The sequence below is a fragment of the Cottoperca gobio genome, chromosome 5, assembly GCF_900634415.1.
Source record: "Cottoperca gobio chromosome 5, fCotGob3.1, whole genome shotgun sequence".
Taxonomy (NCBI): Eukaryota; Metazoa; Chordata; class Actinopteri; order Perciformes; family Bovichtidae; genus Cottoperca; species Cottoperca gobio.
The window spans coordinates 16,134,234-16,157,241 of record NC_041359.1 but is presented as its reverse complement, the minus strand read 5'-3'; the positions used below and the strand labels follow the sequence as shown (position 1 = coordinate 16,157,241).

At 38.7% G+C, this 23,008-nt stretch overlaps 1 protein-coding gene across 1 annotated transcript in view; it reads left to right on the top strand.

Moving 5' to 3' along the window:
- LOC115008089 (voltage-dependent calcium channel subunit alpha-2/delta-2-like) overlaps nucleotides 1-20,015 on the top strand; it is a 39,905-nt gene extending 19,890 nt beyond the window's left edge. The window contains exons 10-38 of the mRNA XM_029431376.1: nucleotides 3,347-3,446; nucleotides 3,551-3,712; nucleotides 3,817-3,927; nucleotides 4,051-4,129; nucleotides 6,029-6,078; nucleotides 6,236-6,325; nucleotides 6,456-6,521; nucleotides 6,940-7,014; nucleotides 7,127-7,201; nucleotides 7,367-7,438; nucleotides 7,652-7,723; nucleotides 9,030-9,091; nucleotides 9,238-9,314; nucleotides 9,472-9,532; nucleotides 9,628-9,725; nucleotides 9,818-9,908; nucleotides 10,069-10,131; nucleotides 10,255-10,358; nucleotides 11,522-11,620; nucleotides 11,807-11,898; nucleotides 11,995-12,042; nucleotides 12,410-12,481; nucleotides 12,899-13,051; nucleotides 13,148-13,200; nucleotides 13,381-13,436; nucleotides 13,840-13,963; nucleotides 14,065-14,174; nucleotides 14,293-14,375; nucleotides 14,697-20,015. Coding sequence (XP_029287236.1) covers nucleotides 3,347-3,446; nucleotides 3,551-3,712; nucleotides 3,817-3,927; nucleotides 4,051-4,129; nucleotides 6,029-6,078; nucleotides 6,236-6,325; nucleotides 6,456-6,521; nucleotides 6,940-7,014; nucleotides 7,127-7,201; nucleotides 7,367-7,438; nucleotides 7,652-7,723; nucleotides 9,030-9,091; nucleotides 9,238-9,314; nucleotides 9,472-9,532; nucleotides 9,628-9,725; nucleotides 9,818-9,908; nucleotides 10,069-10,131; nucleotides 10,255-10,358; nucleotides 11,522-11,620; nucleotides 11,807-11,898; nucleotides 11,995-12,042; nucleotides 12,410-12,481; nucleotides 12,899-13,051; nucleotides 13,148-13,200; nucleotides 13,381-13,436; nucleotides 13,840-13,963; nucleotides 14,065-14,174; nucleotides 14,293-14,375; nucleotides 14,697-14,792 — 2,494 coding nt within the window. The 3' untranslated portion in view covers nucleotides 14,793-20,015. The remainder of the gene's footprint in view (nucleotides 1-3,346; nucleotides 3,447-3,550; nucleotides 3,713-3,816; nucleotides 3,928-4,050; nucleotides 4,130-6,028; nucleotides 6,079-6,235; nucleotides 6,326-6,455; nucleotides 6,522-6,939; nucleotides 7,015-7,126; nucleotides 7,202-7,366; nucleotides 7,439-7,651; nucleotides 7,724-9,029; nucleotides 9,092-9,237; nucleotides 9,315-9,471; nucleotides 9,533-9,627; nucleotides 9,726-9,817; nucleotides 9,909-10,068; nucleotides 10,132-10,254; nucleotides 10,359-11,521; nucleotides 11,621-11,806; nucleotides 11,899-11,994; nucleotides 12,043-12,409; nucleotides 12,482-12,898; nucleotides 13,052-13,147; nucleotides 13,201-13,380; nucleotides 13,437-13,839; nucleotides 13,964-14,064; nucleotides 14,175-14,292; nucleotides 14,376-14,696) is intronic.
- Nucleotides 20,016-23,008: the final 2,993 nt, after the last annotated feature.

The window sequence follows — 23,008 nt, the reverse complement described above, 5'->3', positions numbered from 1 at the left end:
GTGTCTCCAATAAATATGATGCTACAGCTAGCAGCCGGTAAGCTTAGCTTAGCACAAAGTCTAGGAACAGGGGGCAACCGCTAACCTGCTGAGTCTCTATGAAGTCTCTGCTTCCAGTACGGCTGCACAATATAAGGAAAATATGCGTTATTATTGTTGAATATCGCGATAACGATATTGCTTGCTATAAACAGATATTAAAGTGTACTCAGTTCTGCATTTCTCTGCTTTCCCCATACTGCTAAAGAGTGCTTGTTGAATGAAAAAATGTACTACAACTTTTTATTGATTTATTGAACTGACGTCAAGGGAACGGAAAATAAAGTTACATTTTGAAGTGCAGTTTTTACTGATGATACTCAAACTCAAAAGTTCCCTGGGTGCAATATAGCAGTGTTGTGATGTGTTGACATTGTGATGACAAATACCAATATATAAAAACAATAAATAGCTCCTCGGCTAAGAAATAGTCTGGTACACAACCCCCCGTAAAACAGCAAGTTGTCATTTACAGTTTAATTAACATTTTAATTAGTGAGCCTCAGAGGAGATGGTAGGTGGATTTTGTTACTGTTTGACAGAGCTAGGATAGCTGTTTCCAGTCTTTATGCTAAGCTAAGCTAACCAGCGGCTGGCTGTAGCTTCATAGTTAAGGTATGTAGGTGATATACAGGACTGTCTCAGAAAATTAGAATATTGTGATAAAGTTCTTTATTTTCTGTAATGCAATTAAAAAAACAAAAATGTCATACATTCTGGATTCATTACAAATCAACTGAAATATTGCAAGCCTTTTATTATTTTAATATTGCTGATTATGGCATACAGCTTAAGAAAACTCAAATATCCTATCTCTAAATATTAGAATATCATGAAAAAGTATACTAGTAGGGTGTTCAACGAATCACTTGAATCGTCTAATTAACTCGAAACACCTGCAAGGGTTTCCTGAGCCTTGAAAAACACTCAGCTTGGTTCAGTAAACTAAATCACAAGTATGGGGAAGACTGCTGATCTGACTGCTGTCCAGAGGACCATCATTGACACCCTCCATCAGGAGGGTAAGACACAAAAAGAAATGTCTCAAAGAGCAAGCTGTTCACAGAGTGCAGTTTCAAAGCACCTCCACAAAAAGTCTGTTGGAAGGGGGAAATGTGGCAGGAAACGCTGCACAACCAAGAGAGATGACCGCAGCCTTAACAGCATTGTGAAGAAGAGTCGCTTCCAGAATTTGGGGGAGCTTCAAAGACAGTGGACTGAAGCTGGAGTCCAGGTATCAAAAGCCACTGTTCACAGACGTGTCCGGGAAATGGGCTACAATAGCCGTATCCCATGGTCAAGCCACTTCTGAACTCAAGACAACGGAAGAAGCGTCTGACTTGGGCTATGGAAAAGAAGCACTGGACAGTTGCAGAGTGGTCCAAAGTCCTCTTTTCAGACGAAAGCAAGTTTTGTATTTCATTTGGAAGTCAAGGCGCCAGAGTCTGGAGAAAGGCTGGAGAGGAGCAAAATCCAAGTTGCTTGAAATCCAGTGTGAAGTTCCCACAGTCAGCGATGGTTTGGGGAGCCATGTCAGCTGCTGGTGTTGGTCCACTGTGTTTCATCAAGCCCAGAGTAAATGCAGCTGTGTACCAAGAGATTTTAGAGCACTACATGCTTTCGTCTGCTGAAAAGCTCTATGGAGATGAGGAATTCATTTTCCAGCATGATCTGGCACCTGCCCACAGTGCCAAAACCACCAGTAACTGGTGTACTGACCATGGCATTACTGTCCTCGATTGGCCTGCCAATTCCCCTGACCTGAACCCCATAGAGAATATGTGGGGTATTGTGAAGAAGAAGCTGAAAGACACCAGACCCAACAATGCTAATGAGCTAAAGGCCGCTATTGAAGCATCCTGGGCATCCATAACACCTCAGCAATGCCACAGGCTGATTGCCTCCATGCCACGCCGCATTGATGCAGTAATCCGTGCAAAAGGATTCCCAACCAAGTACTGAGTGCATTAATGGACATTTTCAAATGTTTGATTTTGTTTTGCTGTTATAAATCTTTTTTTTTTACTTGGTCTGAGGAACTATTCTAATTTTTTGAGATAGGATTTTTGAGTTTTCTTAAGCTGTAAGCCATAATCAGCAATATTAAAATAATAAAAGGCTTGCAATATTTCAGTTGATTTGTAATGAATCCAGAATGCATGACATTTTTGTTTTTTTAATTGCATTACAGAAAATAAAGAACTTTATCACAATATTCTAATTTTCTGAGACAGAAACATGACATATAATATCATATATAATAATAATATAATAAAATGAGACATGTGATGATCTTCTCATTTAACTCTGAATGTGTGTATTTACTGAAATGCCTATTTTAAACTATTGCTTAAAGCTTAAACACGATCAGACCAAGTTATTCTTCCTGTTTCTGTGCTAGATCATGTTTCTGAGTGTAGGCAAACGCAGGGTCGAGTACAGCAGCCTGTTGTCGCTGTCCCCGTGGTTGCTATTCATTGTGGTGGTAATGGCTCGTTCATCGAGTTTTGTGCAAGGTTAATCCTATTATTGAGTTGAATGACGGAAATAGGAGCGCAGCCCTCATGGATGACATAGTCACTCAGGCAGCCATGTATTCAGGTACAAATAATAAACAATGAGTAATGAACTGTGGACTGTGTTTTTTATTGTTATTTTATTGTATTATTTCTTCACCCATAGTGAAGAAATACTGCTGAATTAACTGTAGGCCAAAAACCTGAAAATCATATTCTCTATATGTAGTCATTCAGACAGTATTTAGGGACATCAGGGTATAGTTACTAAATATTGTTTGTCCATATGTTCACTAGGGTTGCATTAAGGTGTTTCGTGCTTGCAATTTTAGCAGCCCAGCTAAAGATAATGTCTGGGAAAAACAAACACTTCATTAGCAAACTGTACATTAGTGCGTTCCTCTGTGGACTGTAAAGCACGGGAGAAGCAAATACAAACAAATAGCCGCTGAAAGGAATTATCAATGCTGATTAATCACTGCGGCAGGGGAAATCATGTCTGTGATTGAACATCTGGAGGAATTATGTGTAAAGTTTTCAGCACAGCTTATTGTCCTCACACATCCTCCATTTTCGTGGGGCACGAATGCAGCTCCACAACTCATTTGCATAAAATGTGTCTTAGACGGCACAAGATTACGCAATAATTCTCTACACACTAAACTGAAACACGTGCTGCTGCATTATTTTTGCAGACCTTTATGTAAAATGATCTTGTTGCTAGTGTTTGCCTGCATCCCCATGTATGTAATCAAGCATTTGATTGGGATGATACTTATGTGTTTCCTCAGGAGCGGCAGTGTCAGTGGACTCACACTGAAACTCATCAAAGCGTCAGTGACGGAAATGCTGGACACTTTGTCTGATGATGACTATGTCAACGTGGCCAGGGTTAGACTCCATCATTTAATGTCTCTCTTTCTTGGCTTTGTTTTACTTGTTTCCCTAACATCAGCCGTCAGCATATTTAAGCCCAAACTCCTGCTGTGTTTCAGTTTAACGAGAAGGCCGAGGCTGTGGTTCCCTGCTTCAAACATCTCGTCCAGGCTAATGTGCGCAACAAAAAGATCTTCAAGGATGCAGTGAATCAGATGCAGGCTAAAGGCACCACTGACTACAAGTCTGGATTTCATTTTGCTTTCAACCAGCTGTTAAATGTAAGTCACATATGGATTGACATGGACTGGGGATTATGTCAATACCAACGTCTCTTACTGTATTGACCAACCGTACTCTATCCCTTTTTAAATGTATTTTTCAGAAGACAAATGTTCCTCGGGCCAACTGCAATAAAATCATCATGTTGTTTACTGATGGAGGAGAGGACAGAGCTCAGGATGTCTTCATGCAATACAACTGGCCCAACAAAACGGTTGGTTTGTTCTGACCATAACGGACACCTTTATGTTACATTCAGCATTGTTGCATTGCGGTGTCTTAATCTTAAACCCTCCAAAAACATATTTTTTAATTTTCTTCATTTGTTCCTCTGAAGGTTCGAGTTTTTACCTTTTCTGTGGGTCAACACAACTATGATGTCACACCTTTACAGTGGATCGCATGCACCAACAAAGGTGAGCTTTTGTGTGATTTATTATGAAATGTGTGGATATATTTTTTTGGTTATTAGTTGAGTTTTCCACATACCCCCTGGGGTACAAGGTTGGGACTTACTGCAGTAGAGTCATACAATTACACAATACAAATTGAATTTCCCCATGTTATAAAAAGTATATACAGTCGTATAGAAGGTTTTCAGAAGTTCAGACTACAGTCTGTCGCTCACTCTGTCCTTACTTTTCAAACAGAATCATTGTTATAAATTTAAATTTCAAACATTTGTTCATAATGGCTGTGCCGTCCCGCCATGTGCAAAGCATCAACAGTAAATTGAGCACAAGTATTTTTAGCTGAGCAGATAACCTTTTAAACTCATTGCCCCACTCAGTCCATACTTTATGAAGAGTCGTCTGCTGTATATTTATTAATCAATGCTGAGAGCACATAAATAAATCACTGAGCTTAATGTACAGTACAATGCGCTGACCTTACTACTAATGAGGCTGCCTCTCAGATCTGTGAGCAGACCAGCGTTGTTTCTCACAGGGCTCTGTTTGCTCATGCAGAGGTCACTTTTGCTCGTGTAGGTCAGATTTGCTCTCGGCTGAGAGCTGACACGGGATCTTCCCAGAAGAACTCAAGTTCCTGAGGATGCTTTTTGATCGTGCAGGGACCGTGACTTAATGACAGAATACTTGTGCACAAGAGTTTCCTTTTGTTCTCACAGAGCAGTTTTCTTTTAGTGCAGGTTTTGTTATTATTCTGATACGATAGATATTCAAACTGAAGGAGAACAAGTTGTATATGAGAGGGGAATTATGGGAATTATGAGTTGAAATAAAACTAAATGGTCATATTATATTGTTAAATATGTCAGATATTTTTACCTAAAGCAATATCAGGTTGTCTACCTCCAGTAGTGATGAACTTCATACCCGAAGATGACACATGCAATAAATGGATTATGAATCATTTGACTTTATAAAATGAATAAATTAAACATTCTGTTTTATTGAACCTTTAAAAAAATAAAAAGGTTATTTGAGCACTTTATAAGATCATTTCTGTAACATTCTGGTACACATAACAGTAGTCATTGGATTTCATTGTCGAGCTAAACATTTTAGTGAATAAGATAAGATTAGATAAAATAAGATAAGATGAGATAAACATTTATTGATCCACAGTGGGGCAATCCGGTTGTTGCAGCAGTAGAAAAGACAGAAATAAATAAATACAGTATAGAAAGATGTGTATAGAAGTATAGAAAGTAACAGAAATAAATGATAAAAAGGTACATGAACTGAAATAATAGAATAAGAATAGAAACTACTGTATATGTATATGATTAGTCAATCGACATAGAGTCTTCAACTATTTTGATAATTAAGAAATTGTTCAATTTCCATCTTATTAATTGTCGAGCAGCTTTTCTTTGTCTTATATGTTTATAAACTGAATATATTTGGGTTTTGCGCTGATGATTGGACTAAACCAGCCATTTAAAGACACTATTTTCTGACATTTCAAAGCACAATTTATATGAAAAGAATTAATAGACTAATTGAGAAAGAATTTGGCAGATAAATTGATAATGTGTATAGTCATTAGTTGCAGACTGCCTGCATTGAAACATGATGGGATACCAGATCTTATATTTTTTTTAAACTCTCATTCTGATCTGAGCTTTTAATTTGTCTTGATTTAACTGTACAGGTACAGATACATCAGTTTTAAAGCTCAGTAATATTCCTTTTCAAGCTTCCTATCTTTGGGAGTCAAGTGGCTGAGTCACTGGTCTAGTAACATCGAGTAAAATCTGGAATATTTATGAGCACCACTCTTTTTATTCTGATAGCATCGCTCACACATGCTCTCCTCTCTCTGTTTCTTTTTTCTCTGTCGCTTGCCAGGTTACTATTTTGAGATCCGTTCCATCTGTGCTATAAGGATTAACACCCAGGTGGGTTTGTCGAGTGCCTCTGATACAGCTGATCCCTGTTCACTGTCTCTATAGAAACATCCACTTCCAATTGTTTTGAGCACCAATTCTCCCTGTGGCCTGATGTTGTTGGTTGTTTTGAAGCTGCAGCCGTATTCGTATCTCTATGTTTTGTCAGGAGTACCTCGATGTGCTGGGGCGCCCCATGGTTCTGGCAGGCAGCTATGCCAAGCAGGTTCAGTGGACCAATGTGTATCAGGATACTTTGGTGAGCCTGCATGACCTTGTTGGCTGAGTGTGATCAAATATAATAAATGCACCAAACACATATTTTAGACATACTAAATAATTAAACTCATAAATTATGTAATTTGAGAATTTGTCTTTGGACTCTGTAGGGTCTTGGCATGGTAGTCACTGGGACTTTGCCTGTATTTAATCTCACCATGGATGGAAACTCACAGGTAGGAACAACTGATTATTATATATGTTGTATGTTGTATGTTGTATGTGTATTATGTTGCAGGTTATGGTCACCTATTTAAATTTTTTCAAAGGCAGAATTTAGCTCTGTTGTATAATATCCTAGAATACTAAATGAGCATCTTTCAAGGAGCAGTGTGTAGGATCTAGAGGGATTTATTGGCAGAAATGGAATATATGCTGCCTTGAAATGGCTTCATGTTTACTGTGTTCTCTAGAAGAGTACATATAAACGCCTCCCTAATTTGGTATTCACAACACTACTTGTGAAGGCTAACACTCTTAAGTGGAAATTTTCCATCTTTATACAGTCTATGCATCTAACTTTAAAGAGAATAAGCATATTTCCCGTAATGTCAAACTATTTCTTAATCAGTTGAATGTCTTTTGTCTGTACAGAATCAGCTGATATTAGGTGTCATGGGAGTCGACGTGCATCTTGACGAGATAAAGCGGCTAACGCCACGGTACAATGTATGTACATCACATTAGCACCTTATTTGTCACATTTTTCTTCATTTGTATTTGTGATGGAGAGAACAGACTTACACATCACTGCTATTCCTTTATTTTATTTTTTCAACAGCTTGGAGCCAATGGATACATATTTGCCATTGATCCGAATGGATATCTTCTCCTTCACCCTAATCTTCAGCCAAAGGTGGTGTATATGAAACGTTTCCAAAAAATAACTATTTAACTCCGGGTCGCAGGCATATGGAGAATACAGGTCGTGTTGGGTTTATTTAGTTTATTATTATGCTGGTGTACCTGTTCTACATTTGATGTTAATGTAAATAGATTTTTCTCACTCCACTACTCTCAGCTGGTAAACCTCCCTGAGCCTGTGACGCTGGACTTCCTGGATGCAGAGGTGGAGGACGGCAATAAAGAGGAGGTGAGCACTTAGTGGCAAGTCAAACTGAAACGTTTCTGGTTTCAGGCTTTTTCTGTTCCTTGTTGTTGTTGTTCAAAGTTCTTACCGGGCCAGTGAACAACTTATCTGCCTCAGGACAATCTGCCTACCAGGTAACTGAAGGCCCCACATAACATGTTTTAATTACACGTTTGTGACTGGAAAAAAACCGCTTTGTATTTTTTATTGTTTTAGATCCGCCGACAAATGATTGATGGAAGACCAGGTGAAATGCAGGTCAAAACTCTTGTCAAGTCGGTCGATGAGGCAAGTAAATGATCTTTTAAAAACAAATATATTTTGCCTCTTTAGTCCGACTGCAGCCGTCATGTACAGTGACCAAACACATTTTCTATGATAAGATCTAATCCAGCGTATGAGGAATATGATGATATGTTTAAAGAACATTATTTACTTACTTCTATTTTGTTGTTTCAATTAGTTACCTAAAATTTGACTCATCAGCTTCTTTGCACAGATTGAAGACAGACATACTCTTGACAACGTTGACTAGTAGGTCCATGAAACATGCTGCTCAGACAGTTAAAACAATCCTATTGAACTTTGTTATCTAAACTACATATTTGGAAGTTAGAAATAAACGTCATAGAAAAGTGGTACATTTTCTTTACTCACTGTAAACAACTTTCTAGGTCAACTTTGTTCTACTCTACTTACCACCGCACACAACTCTATGTTGAAAATCCAAATCCTAGTAAACTGTTTTGGCTTATTTATCAGACTGAAAGTAATGTACAGCTTACTGTATGTAAAGATGAGACACATAATCAGTATGATTATTCAGGCTTAAAGGTGGAGTCAGATATTTGAATTCAACACCCAAACAAATACTCATAACAGATTTACCGACCCTCTCGCTCCGTCTGCCTTTCTCTTTATACATCCATGACCTTTCCCCGGCCCTGCCTGGAATAGTGTTGTGTGGCTCAGTCCGATCCACTTTGTTTGTTTCCCACTTACGGAACAACAGGTTTTTTTCAGCACGCACACAGAACATATAGCTAGATGACTGCAAGGAGATATTTGCTGAATTTGACAAAACAATGGTATTTGATTAGAATCACAGACTCCACCAAGTACATCTGCAATGCTATGAATATTAAAGACATTTAAAGCAAGAATTATCAACTTTTATTATGTCTTCACTTTAAATAACTATGTTAAAGGCCCAATTCATATTTTGTCCCGTATAATTATTTTGACCATACATTAAATTTGGTTTAATGTGATATACTATTTGTAAAGTTAATCTGAAAACTCATCGGGCCTGTTTTCTTTCATGTTTACAAATAATACAACGTCAGAAAAAAGTTTATTAAATGAAGATGTTGATGTTAGCACCTGTTATAACAGAGTGATAACATGTTCCAATCCTGGGTTACATTTTATTTGTGATTATGGCCATAACATTTAACTCTTTGAGGAATGTGTTCTGTGAGCAAAGTTGTGCTGTTGCATCCTCATTTCTAACATACATAAAGTAAAAGCGGGTAGACTGCAGCCTGGTTACTTTGGCTGACTGAAGTGTCCTTAAATGTCTCCTCTACTGCAGCAATACATTGATGACGTGTACAGGAGTTACACCTGGACTCCTATCAACGGCACAGATTACAGGTGAGCAGTTACAATGTTATGAATTACAAATGATAACCAACCAGCTGCGGCCTGATGAGGATTGCACCCACAGATGGATTCACTCTCCCTTCCTTTCTCCGTCTCCTCATTCTCATGTCTCTCTGTTGGGATGCCACCACCTGCAGTCTTGGTCTGGTATTACCCCCCTACAATGAGTACTTCATCCAGGCAGACCTGAGTGATGTGATGCTGCAGCTCCAGTGTGAGTACAGGGAGGCACAGCTTTCAAGATATTGATCATGATTTATTGTTTGTGACGTCAATGTCATGTCATTGCTGTCATTATTTGTTGTTGTCTTCTTTTCTTTTCCAAAAAACAATAAACACATTTTTAAAAAGTAATACTGTCTCTCTTACAGATATGCAGTCACTGCTGCCCAGCTCCTTTGAATCTTCAGGACACGTGTTTCTGGCTCCAAGGTGATTACCGTCTCTCTTTCCTTTCTTGATTTCACTCTTTCTCAATGTGTTAGTGAAAGTAAAGTTCTTAGTAATTCTGTCCTCTCTTTCTCCAGGGAATACTGCAAACGTCTGCATCTTTCTGACAACAACACCCAGTTTTTGCAGAACTTCCTCTCGCTCATGCTGGACATTTCCCCTGAATCTGATGAGTGTGAGTGTGTTAACAGCATTCAGTACTTTACAATATCTTCCACTGCTGCATATCCACAGATGAGATAATGTACTTGTTGTTTTTTGTTTCAGGTGACCAAGGCCTCATCCACAACCTGATTTTGGATTCCAGGATTATCGGGCAGCTGGCCTCTCGGGTTTGGAAGAACAAGGACCTGAATTCGTGAGTCAACTTGTTGCTTTACACAAAATTCTCACACACCATCCACCATGATAAAAATAATAATGAATAAATAAACTTTGTGCAAATTATCAGCAATCTGCTTGGATGGTATCACAGTTCAAACAGACAGAGCTGACTAAGTAAACTGTAACTGTTACAGGTACGGCTTCTTGGCTGTATTTGCGTCCACTGATGGAGGAATAACGCGTGTTTTTCCCAACATGTGAGTAAGATTAATGCACTTACTAAAGCTGAGAAATACATATATAGTGATCTCACAGTTATTCTTTCTATAAATGTTATTGTTTTCAGAAAGCATTTAATGATCTGGGTTGTGTTTGTACAGAGCTGCTGAGTTATGGGACGAGGATCCTGAACCCTTCAATTCAAATTACTACAGACGTAGCCTCGACAACAAAGGCTACATGTTCAGAGCTCCATCGAGATCCTGTGAGTAACTGTGCAAATACATCTTTTAAAGTTGTCACTATATCCTGACAGTAGTGCATGAGACGTGTCCCTCTGCCTCCCCCAGTGCTCCTTATGGCATTAGCAAATATTTCAGCATGCCCAAAAGAAAACACCAATTTAGAGCCAAGGAGTTTGCTTGGTTTTGGCTAGACAGTTTTCAACATTTTACAGCTAAACAGTGCACTAAAATATGTTTTCAAAAACATTTTGGCAAGAAAAAGGCAATGCGGTAACAGAATCTTGATTCATATTTGATCAGCGCTGCCCAGTTTGACAGTTTGATCGGAGTTCACGAGCTGTGATTGCACGGTGGAGTCTTGCAAAAGTCATTAGGAGCACTGGGGGAAGAGAGAGGAACCTGATTTATTTAACTGATTATCTGTCTCATGCACTATTGTCACTATAGTGACGGTATAGAGAAAATATGATTAAAAAAAGTTATCAATTGCGTCTTTAAAGTGGCAACAATCAAGATGTTTATAAAAAACTATTGATCAAATGACCTTGTGTATGTGAAAGGGGTCACTCGTAATGATGAACCCACAGAGAATTAACACCCATCTCTGCAGTTTCCTTAAGCACTGCAAAGCTCTATATGATCTTTCAGTTCATTGTTTTGGTTTTACAGCCTGCAACTTTATTGTTTTGGTTCACTCTCACAGCATTGTTTTCTGCCACAGCATCTCTAACTGACAATGAACAAAGTCAGGGCCTACCTGGTGAACGTAGTGGAGCAATTAGTGGCTAAAGAGCCAGATATGTCTCTCTGGAGTTAGTGGAGACTAAAACAGACTCCAATGGACTCCAAATGAATGATAATGTTGCTCCATAACTGCTGAATGTGTAAATAAGCACCTGTTTGCTAACAAGTTCACTATATCAAGTGTAATGATAGATCAATGTTGTGTTCACAGCTTGTTTCTGTTGCCCCAAAGTGGCCAAAAAAACTAACAAAATCTCGAATGTAAGAGACTTCAGTTCATTTAATGAGACTTAACTGTAAATGTTTAGTGACATTTTAAACAAGCTTGACTCGGGTTGAGCAAACTAACTCGGGTCTCATCACAAGTGTGGGACTTCTTTGAACTGAGACAAGTTCACGGTTGTGAAATGACTACTAATCACATGTTGTTTGTGAACAGCGCTGGACGACCCTATAGGTGCAGAAAACGGCACTGTTGGAATTCTGGTTAGTTCTGCTGTGGAGGTTAATTTAGGAGGCAAACTACTCAAACCTTCAGGTAAGAAAAAATAACTTTTATTATGCAAACTTAATGTGGTATCCTGCATCATCTGGGATTCCCAGGAATGTTCTTTATCTAAAATATTTTTTCTGCTACCTCTGTTTTGTCGTCTTCCCACCAAAACACTGTTTCTTACCCTCTTCTTCCTCTCTTTGCTCTGATCCTGTGGATGTTTTCACTCAGTGGTCGGAGTGAAGCTGGACTTGGAGGCGTGGGTGGACAAGTTTAAGATCCTGGCCAGCAATGTGTCAGACAGTCGACAGGGCTCACACAAGGTACAGCACGGGGCCACTAATTACCAATACTATTCACTCAATCAGACGGTATTTACTGTAACAAAAGTGACATTAATGTAACGTTTGTTCAAACAGTGTGGACCATCCAGAAGCTGTGAGATGGATTGTGAAGTGAACACTGACGTAAGAATATTTTGTGTTGACATTAACACAACCGCTAGACTGTGGCAGAGCATCTACTACAGACGGATACTGTCTTCAGTTTGCATTATTTAGAGCAGGGCCAACTTATTGTTCAGGGGGCCACACATTTCAGAAAGCTTAAAGGGCCGGTGACGGGACATTTCCCCTCGACCTCTCTTTAGCTGTATGAACCAATTACTTTTTTCTTTTTGCTAATTTGTGTTTATGGTGTAACATTTTTTTAAATACACACATATTATCTTCAAAACATTGGATAAAAAAGATCTTTTAATTGAGCAGCATGCATGGGAATAAATGACAATATAATAGATTTCTGTAAATGTGTAAACTGCCGTGTTGTCTGTAGGACCTGCTCTGCTATCTCATCGATGATGGTGGATTCCTGGTTATGTCCAATCAGAGAGATCACTGGAAAAAGGTTGGTCTTTGTGTGGCAATATGCTTACTCTTATATAGTATATCATGTACTATCTACTTTTAGAAGAAAGTACGCAGTGTGTATTATTCACTGTATTTTAAACGGGATGCAAAACTAAAGGTAAAAGATAAAAAATGTAATCATGTTTTGTGAGCAGATGGGAATTTCTGAAGTTTTGATCAACCTATCTGTAGTTAATAGTGTTATTGTTATTGCATATTTTAGATCATATTCTGTATGTTTGCAGGTTTCAAATATATGTTTTTTGTTACAGGATAATTATTATTAAGTATTTAAATGAATTTAAAATAGTAAATGAGAAATAAGTTTATGTTTGGCCACTGCATGTCACTGTTTTTTTTAATGCATTTATATTTCCTCTCTGTAACAGTCTTTCTTTTCTTTCATCCCTCACAGATCGGTCTTTTCTTTGGTGATGTAGACCCTTACCTGATGCACGCACTCTACAACAACTCAATCTTCAATCGCCGTCAGTCTTTTCACTTCCAGTCTGCATGTGAAACAATCAGCAGCAGCCACACTGGTGCAGCAACAAGGAGCATCTTTGTGGTAAGAGACCACCTGCAGATTTGAGATTCTGGGACATTTCATAACATTTTGATATAGTGGAAAGCTTTCATGTGTAACTGCTCTGTGTTTCTGCAGCCGTCCATTGCTGACATCCTCAGCTTGGCCTGGTGGACATCCACAGTGGCATGGTGAAACTTTGTTTACTATTAAAAGATATGAGAGCATGCGAGGTGCCCTTTAAAACAATCTTAAATGTGTACAGACTTCTGCACATGAACCCGGGGCGGGGGTTATTATGACATATATTTATTTATGTTTACAGATTGTATTTCATTCTTTAATAAAGTGCAATGTGAACACTCTTTCAGGTCTGTGACTCAGCAGCTCCTGTATGGACTGGTCTACAACAGCTGGCTCTACCAAGGTGGATTTGTGCATCTTAACTCACTTTCTTGTTATATCTGCGTGTATTAATGGATTCCGGCATTTTTAAGGCTCCTTGCTTTCTGTTTTTATGTTAAAAATGATAAAAGTAGATGAAAAAAGTCACTTCTACAAACATCTAACAAGCAGCTCATTTGCATTTAGTCTCAAGCGTCTATTATCGTAAACATGATCTGAGCTGAACCCATTTAAAGGGTTTTGTTAACAATACAGTGCGCTCTTGCACCAGGGCACCCAGAAACAACTACATTTAGATGAATGTGTACATAAAGGTGAACATCTTATAATTGTTTTTAGAACATCAGTTAAAAAAAATAAAAAAAGCTTTAAGAATGTTATAAACATTATACAACCTTTTTATTTTGGGTGTGTTTGTTTTCTAGATGATCTCCTGGTTGAAGGTTTTGAGACAAGGGAAAGCAGCTGTGTGACCATCCAAAGCCAGTTCTACTTTACAAACACCACCAACTCCTACAACGTGCTGCAGGACTGTGGAAACTGCTCACGGTGTGTTTGTCTGGAGCGTCAGCAGAATGTGTTTGTGCTCTCATACCTGTACTGTACATACTGGGTGAAATTGGATAAAGATCCATCATTGTGTCCCACAGGCTGTTCCACGCCAAGCGGATAGAAAACACCAACCTCCTCTTTGTGGTCGCGGAGACGCTGCCCTGCAGCTCATGTGAGATAGAGAGATTGACACAGATCAGGACAGAGTGTATCCTTTTCATGCTCATACACTCTGCGCTGCTTTCATTTGTGCTGAAGGTGGAAATCTCATCAATCTTGTGCGGCAGGTAAGTTCAATGTTACCACCCTTAACAAAAAACAAACAGTTCAGGAGGAGAATCCATGCGAAGTACTGAGCAACGCGAGATATCGGAAAGGCCCAACATCCTGCTTTGACTACAGTGCCTTAGTAAGTAGATACACAATAAATATGGTATTATATTTGTGCCTCAACCCTGAACGTGCAATAGGACATTTTGAGACAATCATTAACGACATACTACAATTTTTATTTTAGCTGAAATGATGGCAAATTGCATTTTAATAATTTCTTTACCATCTATACTTTATATGCTTCCAAAATAAATCTCTATTCAAAATGTCCCATTGCACATTTGAGGCACAAATTCCATATATGAAGTGTAAAAACAACCACACAAATGTTCTTAATGTACAAGTGATGCATCATTTGCTTTGGAAAAAGAGGATTTATTGTTGACTCTCTTTGCAGGAGAACACGTCAGAGTGTGGACGGGGTCATGCACTGCAGTCCTCAATAGGAGTCCTTCTCTTTATCCAGCTTATTCTGCCTCTTTTTCATCTCTGACACAAGCAAACACTCTAACTGACATCTTTCATCTCTTTGGGTTTAGGCTCGGATCTACTGAAGGTCAGATCAAACGGCAACTGCAAAATTATTATTTTTTGATCTACAAACGGCACATAGTGCATTTCAGAAATAGGTGGGCCAGCTTTTAGTGTTTTTTGCCTTATTGCTTATGCGTTTGTTGGTGTTTCAGGGCTTGAGTGCAAATTATAGTAAGATAATGTCTTGAGTGCATGCTACTAAAACTAGGACAAGCATGTTTAACATTTTTGCACACGGTCTCAGCCATGTAAGCAACCACCAAAAGGTCAGGGCGGCAGCTTAAATGCACTTTTAACGGGCCAATAAATTATCACCCAACAGGAACAGATGTCAATCACAATTTTAGGTTGGATGTGGTGGTTAGATTATAAAAGATCTCAAAACTCAGTTGGATTTGTTTGCTTTGTGGTGAACACACAGCGGTGGAAAGAAGAATTCAGATATTTTACTTTAGTAAAGTTGCGCTAGAGAAAGTCATGCCATCAAGATTTCACTTAAGTAAAAGTATAGAAGTATTAGCAACAAACTTAACTTTTATTATAGAGTCAAAAATACTTTATAACTTGAGAGTAGAACGGGTATCATGCATTATATTATCAGATAATTATTACTGATATATTAAGCATGCATTTTAACGCTGTAGCCAAAATGGAGCTAATTTTCACTACTTTCTATACTGTTGGGAAAAAGGTTAACTACACTCATCAGATAAACATGGTGGAGTAACGGTATAGTGGAGTCGAAGCATTAAAGGTGCTCTGTGTTCTTGCAAACAAGGTTTCTGTTTACAAAGTGTGTATTCTTGACCAACAAAACACGTTGAATGCACTTCCTGCCTCCAAAACATTTTTGACTGACTTTTAGAACATTTTGAAACCACTTTGTTTACGTCCATGTTTACTTGCTGCAGCTTTCTTCTTCCCTGCATTTTCTGGCATATTGCAGCATTTCTGGCGCGTTACTGCCATCTGTAGATCAGTGGTGAAAAAGTGTGAAACCATTGGCAGGACTATGTATAACATTACTCCAAAACTGATCAAAAACTCCACAGGGTACCTTTTAGCAAAGTACAAGCAACACCAATACTGTACCGAAGTATAGTACTTGAGTACGTGCATTTAATTACTACTCCAAATACAGCGCTGCACACGCCACCACATGCCCTGGGTTTTATCCAGAGGAGCTTTGCGATTGGCCGAACACAGCTGTTGACGCAACAACTTTGTGGAGAGAGTAAATCTTTCATTGTCACAATCTGACGCTGTGTTGAACAGCTCTCAATATATTTATGACTTTTCAGCTATAGGTTTAACAGCATTTGTGTGTTTGGGATGGTTCATTAGACGAGGCCCACCTCAATAGTTTACTGTTTATATGGATTCATAATGTCCATACAACTGCTGGGTAAAGCCATCCAAGGCATTTACACAACTTTACATTGTGCACACCACACATAAAGCTAACTGCTACAGCATAAATGTAAATAGATAGACAGAATCTGCTGAGCACAGCTGCTGCTGCTGCTTCTAGCAACTTTTGCTTTTGTTGGCTTTGTGAAATTCAAAATGAATTATCTGCGGCAATTTTCATTTGCATGTCCGGTCCTAGTAAATGTCTTTATACATAAAGGAGCTCCCTGCACCTACAGCAGTTTTTTACATGATAGTAGATCCGGGCCTTAACCTCACATTCACTTCAGTGTCTTTCAATCCACCTCTGACCTTTGCCTAGACAGTTTCAGTATTATAAATTGTATCATACATGACATGACCCAGAATGATTTTCCTCTGCCGTCTCTTAAATTTTTAAATACAACCTACAATACTACAAAGTATTTTTTCCCCCCTAAAATATTTTCTCAGAGCACTTTGACAAATGAGAAAAGCCATTAGGATGACAAATATCAGTGTTAGACTCCCAGCAAGATTTTGTGGCTTTTCATAACACATATCAGTGATGGAACATCAAAGTAGTTAAATCGATACAAGGATTGTTAAAGGTTGTTCTGCTGAAATGCTTCCACCGATACTTTGTTTGATCTTGAAGTGCTTCCAGTTGATAAGAATAATTGAAGGATGTAAAATCGGACAAAAACAGAACAAAATTATGTTAACAGTGATTTTGTCACAAATATATAGTAGTGAACCACTGCATGGTTTAGTGCAATAATGCTGTGATAATCTGATACTTTATTTTAGCAGTAATTATCATGACCATCATTTTTCATCAAATTTAGATTTTAAGAATTTTACATGCAGTGTTATCTCTGTAGTCTTAGAGCACAAAACATGCGCAGACGTCAGTGTGTGGCCAACATGTTTTTAAACAGCAGTTGTTAGATTGAAGGGAAGCTCTCCGTCCCGTTTTTGTATCTTGTATCGCCACTATTTGTCAAACCTGAATTTATGCACTTATGTATGCTTCTGTATGGGGAATGTAGCTTCTGAACAGCTTTCAATGTTATCGATATGTTATCTGTATGTGATGCTTTCTGACCGTCTGTTGAGTTTTCCCTGATGTCTCGTTGAAAGTGATGGTTCGCTGTGGCAGAATATTTTAACTTTGTCATGCATACCTAGTCATGACGGTGATATGTGATTCAACTATAAAGCTGTAAGACTCAGTAATTTAGTCACTATGAAATGTCTGCCCAGTATTACTACTTGAGTTCTAAAAAAATGTTTCAGGTAGTACAATTTATTTTATTTATGTCAGGGTTAAAACTCTTTTTGTTCAGGTTTAATATTGAGCCTATGAAAGAAAAATAATACACACAAAATATATTAGGGCTGCATGTAACGATTCTTTTTATTAACTATTATTCTGCCCATTATTTTTTCAATTAATGTCAAAACAGCTCAATTTGACAAACAAGGCTACAACATATAATAAGTTAAAACACATTAAAAGTGTAAAGTATTATGTTATATTTAAAATCATGTTTTGAGACAAAAATATGATTTTTCGACAAAGAAATATAAATTGCCTTGTTAAAAAAATCTTAAAATTACTTCCCATAAAGGTTTCACTGCTGGACACAAGATATCTGCACATTGGAGCGCAATTAAGTCTATTTGTGAATTCTGAAATCCTTCTGGTACGTCCACGTGTAAACACTGAGATTTAAGGTTAGCACAGAGAAACTTTCCCCCTTTCAGCAGATGCATGTGAAAACTCAGCACATGCATCCCTCAGCAAAGTGTAGCTCAAACATCCAAGTGAAGCTACAATAAGCAAAACACATTTTCAAGGTCGAGGGGGACTTTAAATTATTGAAATGAATTCTAGTGAAGAAGACTGAACAGTGATGAGTCTTTTGTAACAGTGCATCACTGTCTTTTTCGTGAGTTCTGCATGATAAAATCCTGAAAACATTTTCCCACAGTGATCCATCGGCCCCTGATGTCTCTATGTGTTTTTGATCATTTGATCTGGTTAACGAGTTAATGGGGGATATTTTTAAAAAGCTTTTTTGACAAAATATTTGTAAAATGCTGTTTCTCTCCGTCTGCCTGGTGTTCCACCCTGCAGTGCCTTGTTGCACTCATTTTGGATGGCAGGAACATTTGGCTTTTAGATGTGTGGACGTTCATCCTGCAGGGCCATGCGTAAGACACACTTGAATTTCAAGGGTTGCTAATGGTTCAGCTCTAAATGGACTTCTCGGTCAGGGAACAAAAAGAGATGTTCTTCATGAACTTATGAAGCATTTTTAAGGAGCACAGTTGTGAGAGAGCACAACAGAAGTGTGTTGAGCAGCTGGCCTCCCCTCCTGCCTTCTCATGGACAGATGTTTGTCAAAGCGATGAGAACGAACTCTGCTGCCCTTCTGCTACGTGTTGTTTATCTCTACACTGTGGTTCAGCCTCGAATCAAAGCACATACACTGTCCATTTTCATAGATTTACTTCGTCCCATCTGCACACTGTATATTCTATATTTGAAGCCTGTCGGAAACATGTACTTTTCCATTAGGACTGACTGAAACGAGTGAATGTTTATGTACAGTAATACCTACTGTTGTGCATCTCTGCTGTACCCGAGCATGGTGGGACCCCGGAGAAGCAGATTAAAGCTCAACACTGTCTGGAGACCGCAGCAAAAACACTGCTTAAAAAAAAAAAACGAACAAAAAAAAAAGCTTTTCTCTGAAACCTGCAGTATTAACTTTAGGTCGTATTGCATTATTCAAACAACACTGTTGTACATTGAAGGAAAGACATTTTGTGGAACTCTTTATAGCCTACAATATAATACTACTGTTGAGGTCAGTGTTGTAGTTTCGTTTTGAATTACCAGTATTTATTTGCATGATATTTTGAACAATTTTCAGATTTGTGTGCATAGTCTGATGGATATTTTACATTCCTGTCCACATCTGGATCTCCAATACTGTGGGGAGAAGTGAGGACGCCCTCTGGATATTTGGGTTGCTGTGGAGGCCTCAGAGCTCTATGCTGTGTGTAACCGAATGAAGCTGAAAGTTTGACTTCAGTGAAGCCTACAATAACTGTCAGTGTTGAAATTTAGGTCATTCCCATAAAGTAAAAGCACAGAGAAGTTAAGAGTTATGAGTAACATACTGCCTGATTAAACTTTTGTCATTTATTTAGGAACAAAGTGACATAAAACCGCTGGAGATGATTTATGCATTTAAAGGCTGTATAACAAACAAATAAGGAAGTGGCATGTGTGGGGACACCCCTTTATTAATTAACTTTGTTTATGAAAAAGATTTAAGTGTTGCTTATTTCATTTCTATTTTTTTTGGGTATTGTGAATAATATTTGTATTGAACAGGAAGGAATTGAATGTGTTTAAAGCTTGCGTGGGCACACTAAGCAGTTTACAAGAAGATTGCAAACAGGACAAAAAAGAAAATATATATATATATATATACTGTATGTCCATGTCTTTTATTTACTGAGTGTCAAACCATAAGAATGTTAATGTTTTTTGCTGTAACTTTGCTTTCATTTTGCTGACGTTGTCGTTTACTTGGGACAGTTTCCTCTCTTTGTGCCAGTCTCAAATGCCACCTCATTTTTGTACAGACGATGTGAAGCAGTCAGCAGAAGATAAAGGCTAACTTTGTAAAGATTTTGTCAGTCACATTACAAAAATGGATATTTAAATGTTTATATCTTTGGTGATTAAATGCTGTTGATATTTTTCACTTCAGCTCTGATTCCTTCTTCACTGATCTATTATTTTCTAGACCATAGTTTCTCAAAGTGACCCCTGAATGTGACATGAAAAAAAAAGGTTGTGAATTAATTATTTAAAACAAAAAAACTCGGGTCAATAAAGAATATTTTGTTTACCTTAGCGAAGGATATCTGACGTGTGGTTGCCAAAGTTGCTAACAAGGCTTTTGAGCCAATAATATAACAATGTTGGTATCACGTGGTATCTCTGCGTCGTCAACGATCAAGAGTCTTGTCAGTTAGAGGCAAACAACAGAAATAGTTCACGTCCCAAATTCACTTCGGTACACAAAAGGAGGAGCAAGACCAGGGTGAACATTGGTTCTTCTTTTGCTCTTTGGAGTCAGCTGAAGGAGTTTAAAGGGCTAAAAAGCCACGCCGATGCGGCCACTTTTCTTTTTCACCGATAAATTAAAGCTAAGATTTGCTTGTTAGCTAACTGGGAACGTACACCGACATTGTCCACGAAATATGCAGGTTGTGATTCGGACTGGAAGGGGAGGGCGCCATCTAGTGACTGAATATAACTTATCAATTGCACCTTTTAATACATTACTTGCTACTGCGCAAAACTGCGCTGCCGCACTATCAAGTGTATTTCAACTTATAGAAAGCTACTGGTTGCATGGCAACTTGTGGCACCTGGCGAATTTCGCGAGAATCAATGTCATCGATGCTAGTGCTGCTAGCTTAAGTGCTGTTAGCTTAAGTTGGCGATTTCGGTTGATAACTGCAGTTTAATATGGAAAATATATTTTTTACGTGTGCACTTTTTCTGTACGGCCCTCAATCATTACATTACATGTAATTTAGCAGACGCTCTTATGCACTTACATTGAACTAAGTACAGGGACAGTGTCCCTGGAGCAACTCAGGGTTAAGTACCTTGCTCAGGGGTACAATGGTGACAGCCTGGTATTGAACTCCCGACCTTCTAGAGTTTTGTTTAGAAGGCGTACCACTAGACCACTAGGCATCAACCAATCATAACTAAACCTAACTAAATTGGCCAGTCATCACAACTTTGAGAAACCCGTGTTATAAAATGTCATGAAAAATATCATAATATAGTAGGCTATGTCGTAAAAATGAAATTAAAAGTTAGAGTTTATTAGTATTCATGTTCACAGATAAAAAACTGGATTGAAGCAGAATTTACATTAATAATAATAAAAATATACATGATTGTAAATCAGTAAAAATATAAAAACTATACTTTGATCTATACACACATGCACTCATACATATACATATACATTTACAAATACAACCATACACTTGCATACATTAATGCAAGATATGCCATAAAACAACACAATATAAAACAAACACTAAAAATAGAAGAAGAAAAAACAAACACTGCAGCATATATATATATATATATATATATATATATATTTATTTATATATATTTATATATATATTTATTTATATATATATTTATATATATATATTTATATATATATATATATATATATATATATATATAAATAAATATATATATATATATATATATATTTATTTATATTTAATTTATATTTATATATTTATATATTTATATATATATATATTTATATATATTTATATATATATATATATATATATATTTATATATATTTATATATATATATATATATATATATATATTTGAGGTGCTGATCCTCATCCCAACCGCTGCACACTCGGCTGCGAACCGATCCAGTGACTGTTGAAGGTCACAGACCGATGATGCCATAAGGACCACATAATCTGCAAAGAGCAGCGATGAGATCCTCAGGTCACCGAACTGCAACCCCTCTCCTCCACGACTACGCCTCGATATCCTATCCATGAAAATCATGAACAGGATTGGTGATAAAGTGCAGCCCTGGCGGAGGCCAACATTCACTGGAAACGAGTCCGACTTATTGCCGAGTATCCGGACACAACGCTCGCTTTGGGCGTACAGGGATTGGATGGCCCTCAAAAGTGACCCCCTCACCCCATACTCCCGCAGCACCTCCCACAGTATCACCCGGGGGACCCGGTCATACGCCTTCTCCAGATCCACAAAACACATGTAGACCGGATGGGCGTACTCCCAGGCTCCCTCCAGGATCCTTGCAAGAGTAAAGAGTTGGTCTGTTGTTCCACGACCAGGACGGAATCCGCATTGTTCCTCTTCAATCAGAGGTTCGACTACCGGCCGAACCCTCCTTTCCAGTACCTTGGAGTAGACTTTACCAGGGAGGCTGAGAAGTGTGATACCCCTGTAGTTGGCACACACTCTCTGGTCCCCCTTTTTAAATAGGGGAACCACCACCCCGGTCTGCCAACCCCTAGGCACTGTCCCAGACTTCCACGCAATGTTGACGAGGCGTGTCAACCAAGACAGCCCCTCAACACCCAAAGCCTTCAGCATTTCTGGACGGATCTCATCAATCCCCTGCGGCTTTGCCACTGTGGAGTTGTTTGACTACCTCAGTGACTTCCATCAGGGAAATTGACGATGATCCCCCATCAGCTTCCAGCTCTGCCTCTACCATAGAGGGCGTGTTAGTCGGATCAGGAGTTCCTCAAAGTGCTCCTTCCACCGGCCGATAACCTTCTCAGTTGAAGTCAGCAGGGTCTCACCCTTGCTGTACACAGCTTGGATGGTTCCTCGCTTCCCCCTCCTGAGGTGCCGGATGGTTTTCCAGAACCACCTTGGTGCCGACCGAAAGTCCTTCTCCATAGCTTCTCCGAACTTCTCCCACACCCGCTGCTTTGCCTCTGACACGGCAGAAGCTGCCACCCTTCTAGTCCTTCGATACCTTGCAACTGTTTCCGGAGTCCTCCCGGATAACATAACCCGGAAGGACTCCTTCTTCAGTCGGACGGCTTCCCTGACCACCGGGGTCCACCACGGTGGTCGAGGGTTACCGCCCCTTGAGGCACCTAAGACCTTGAGACCACAGCTCATCACCGCAGCTTCAGCAATAGAGGTTT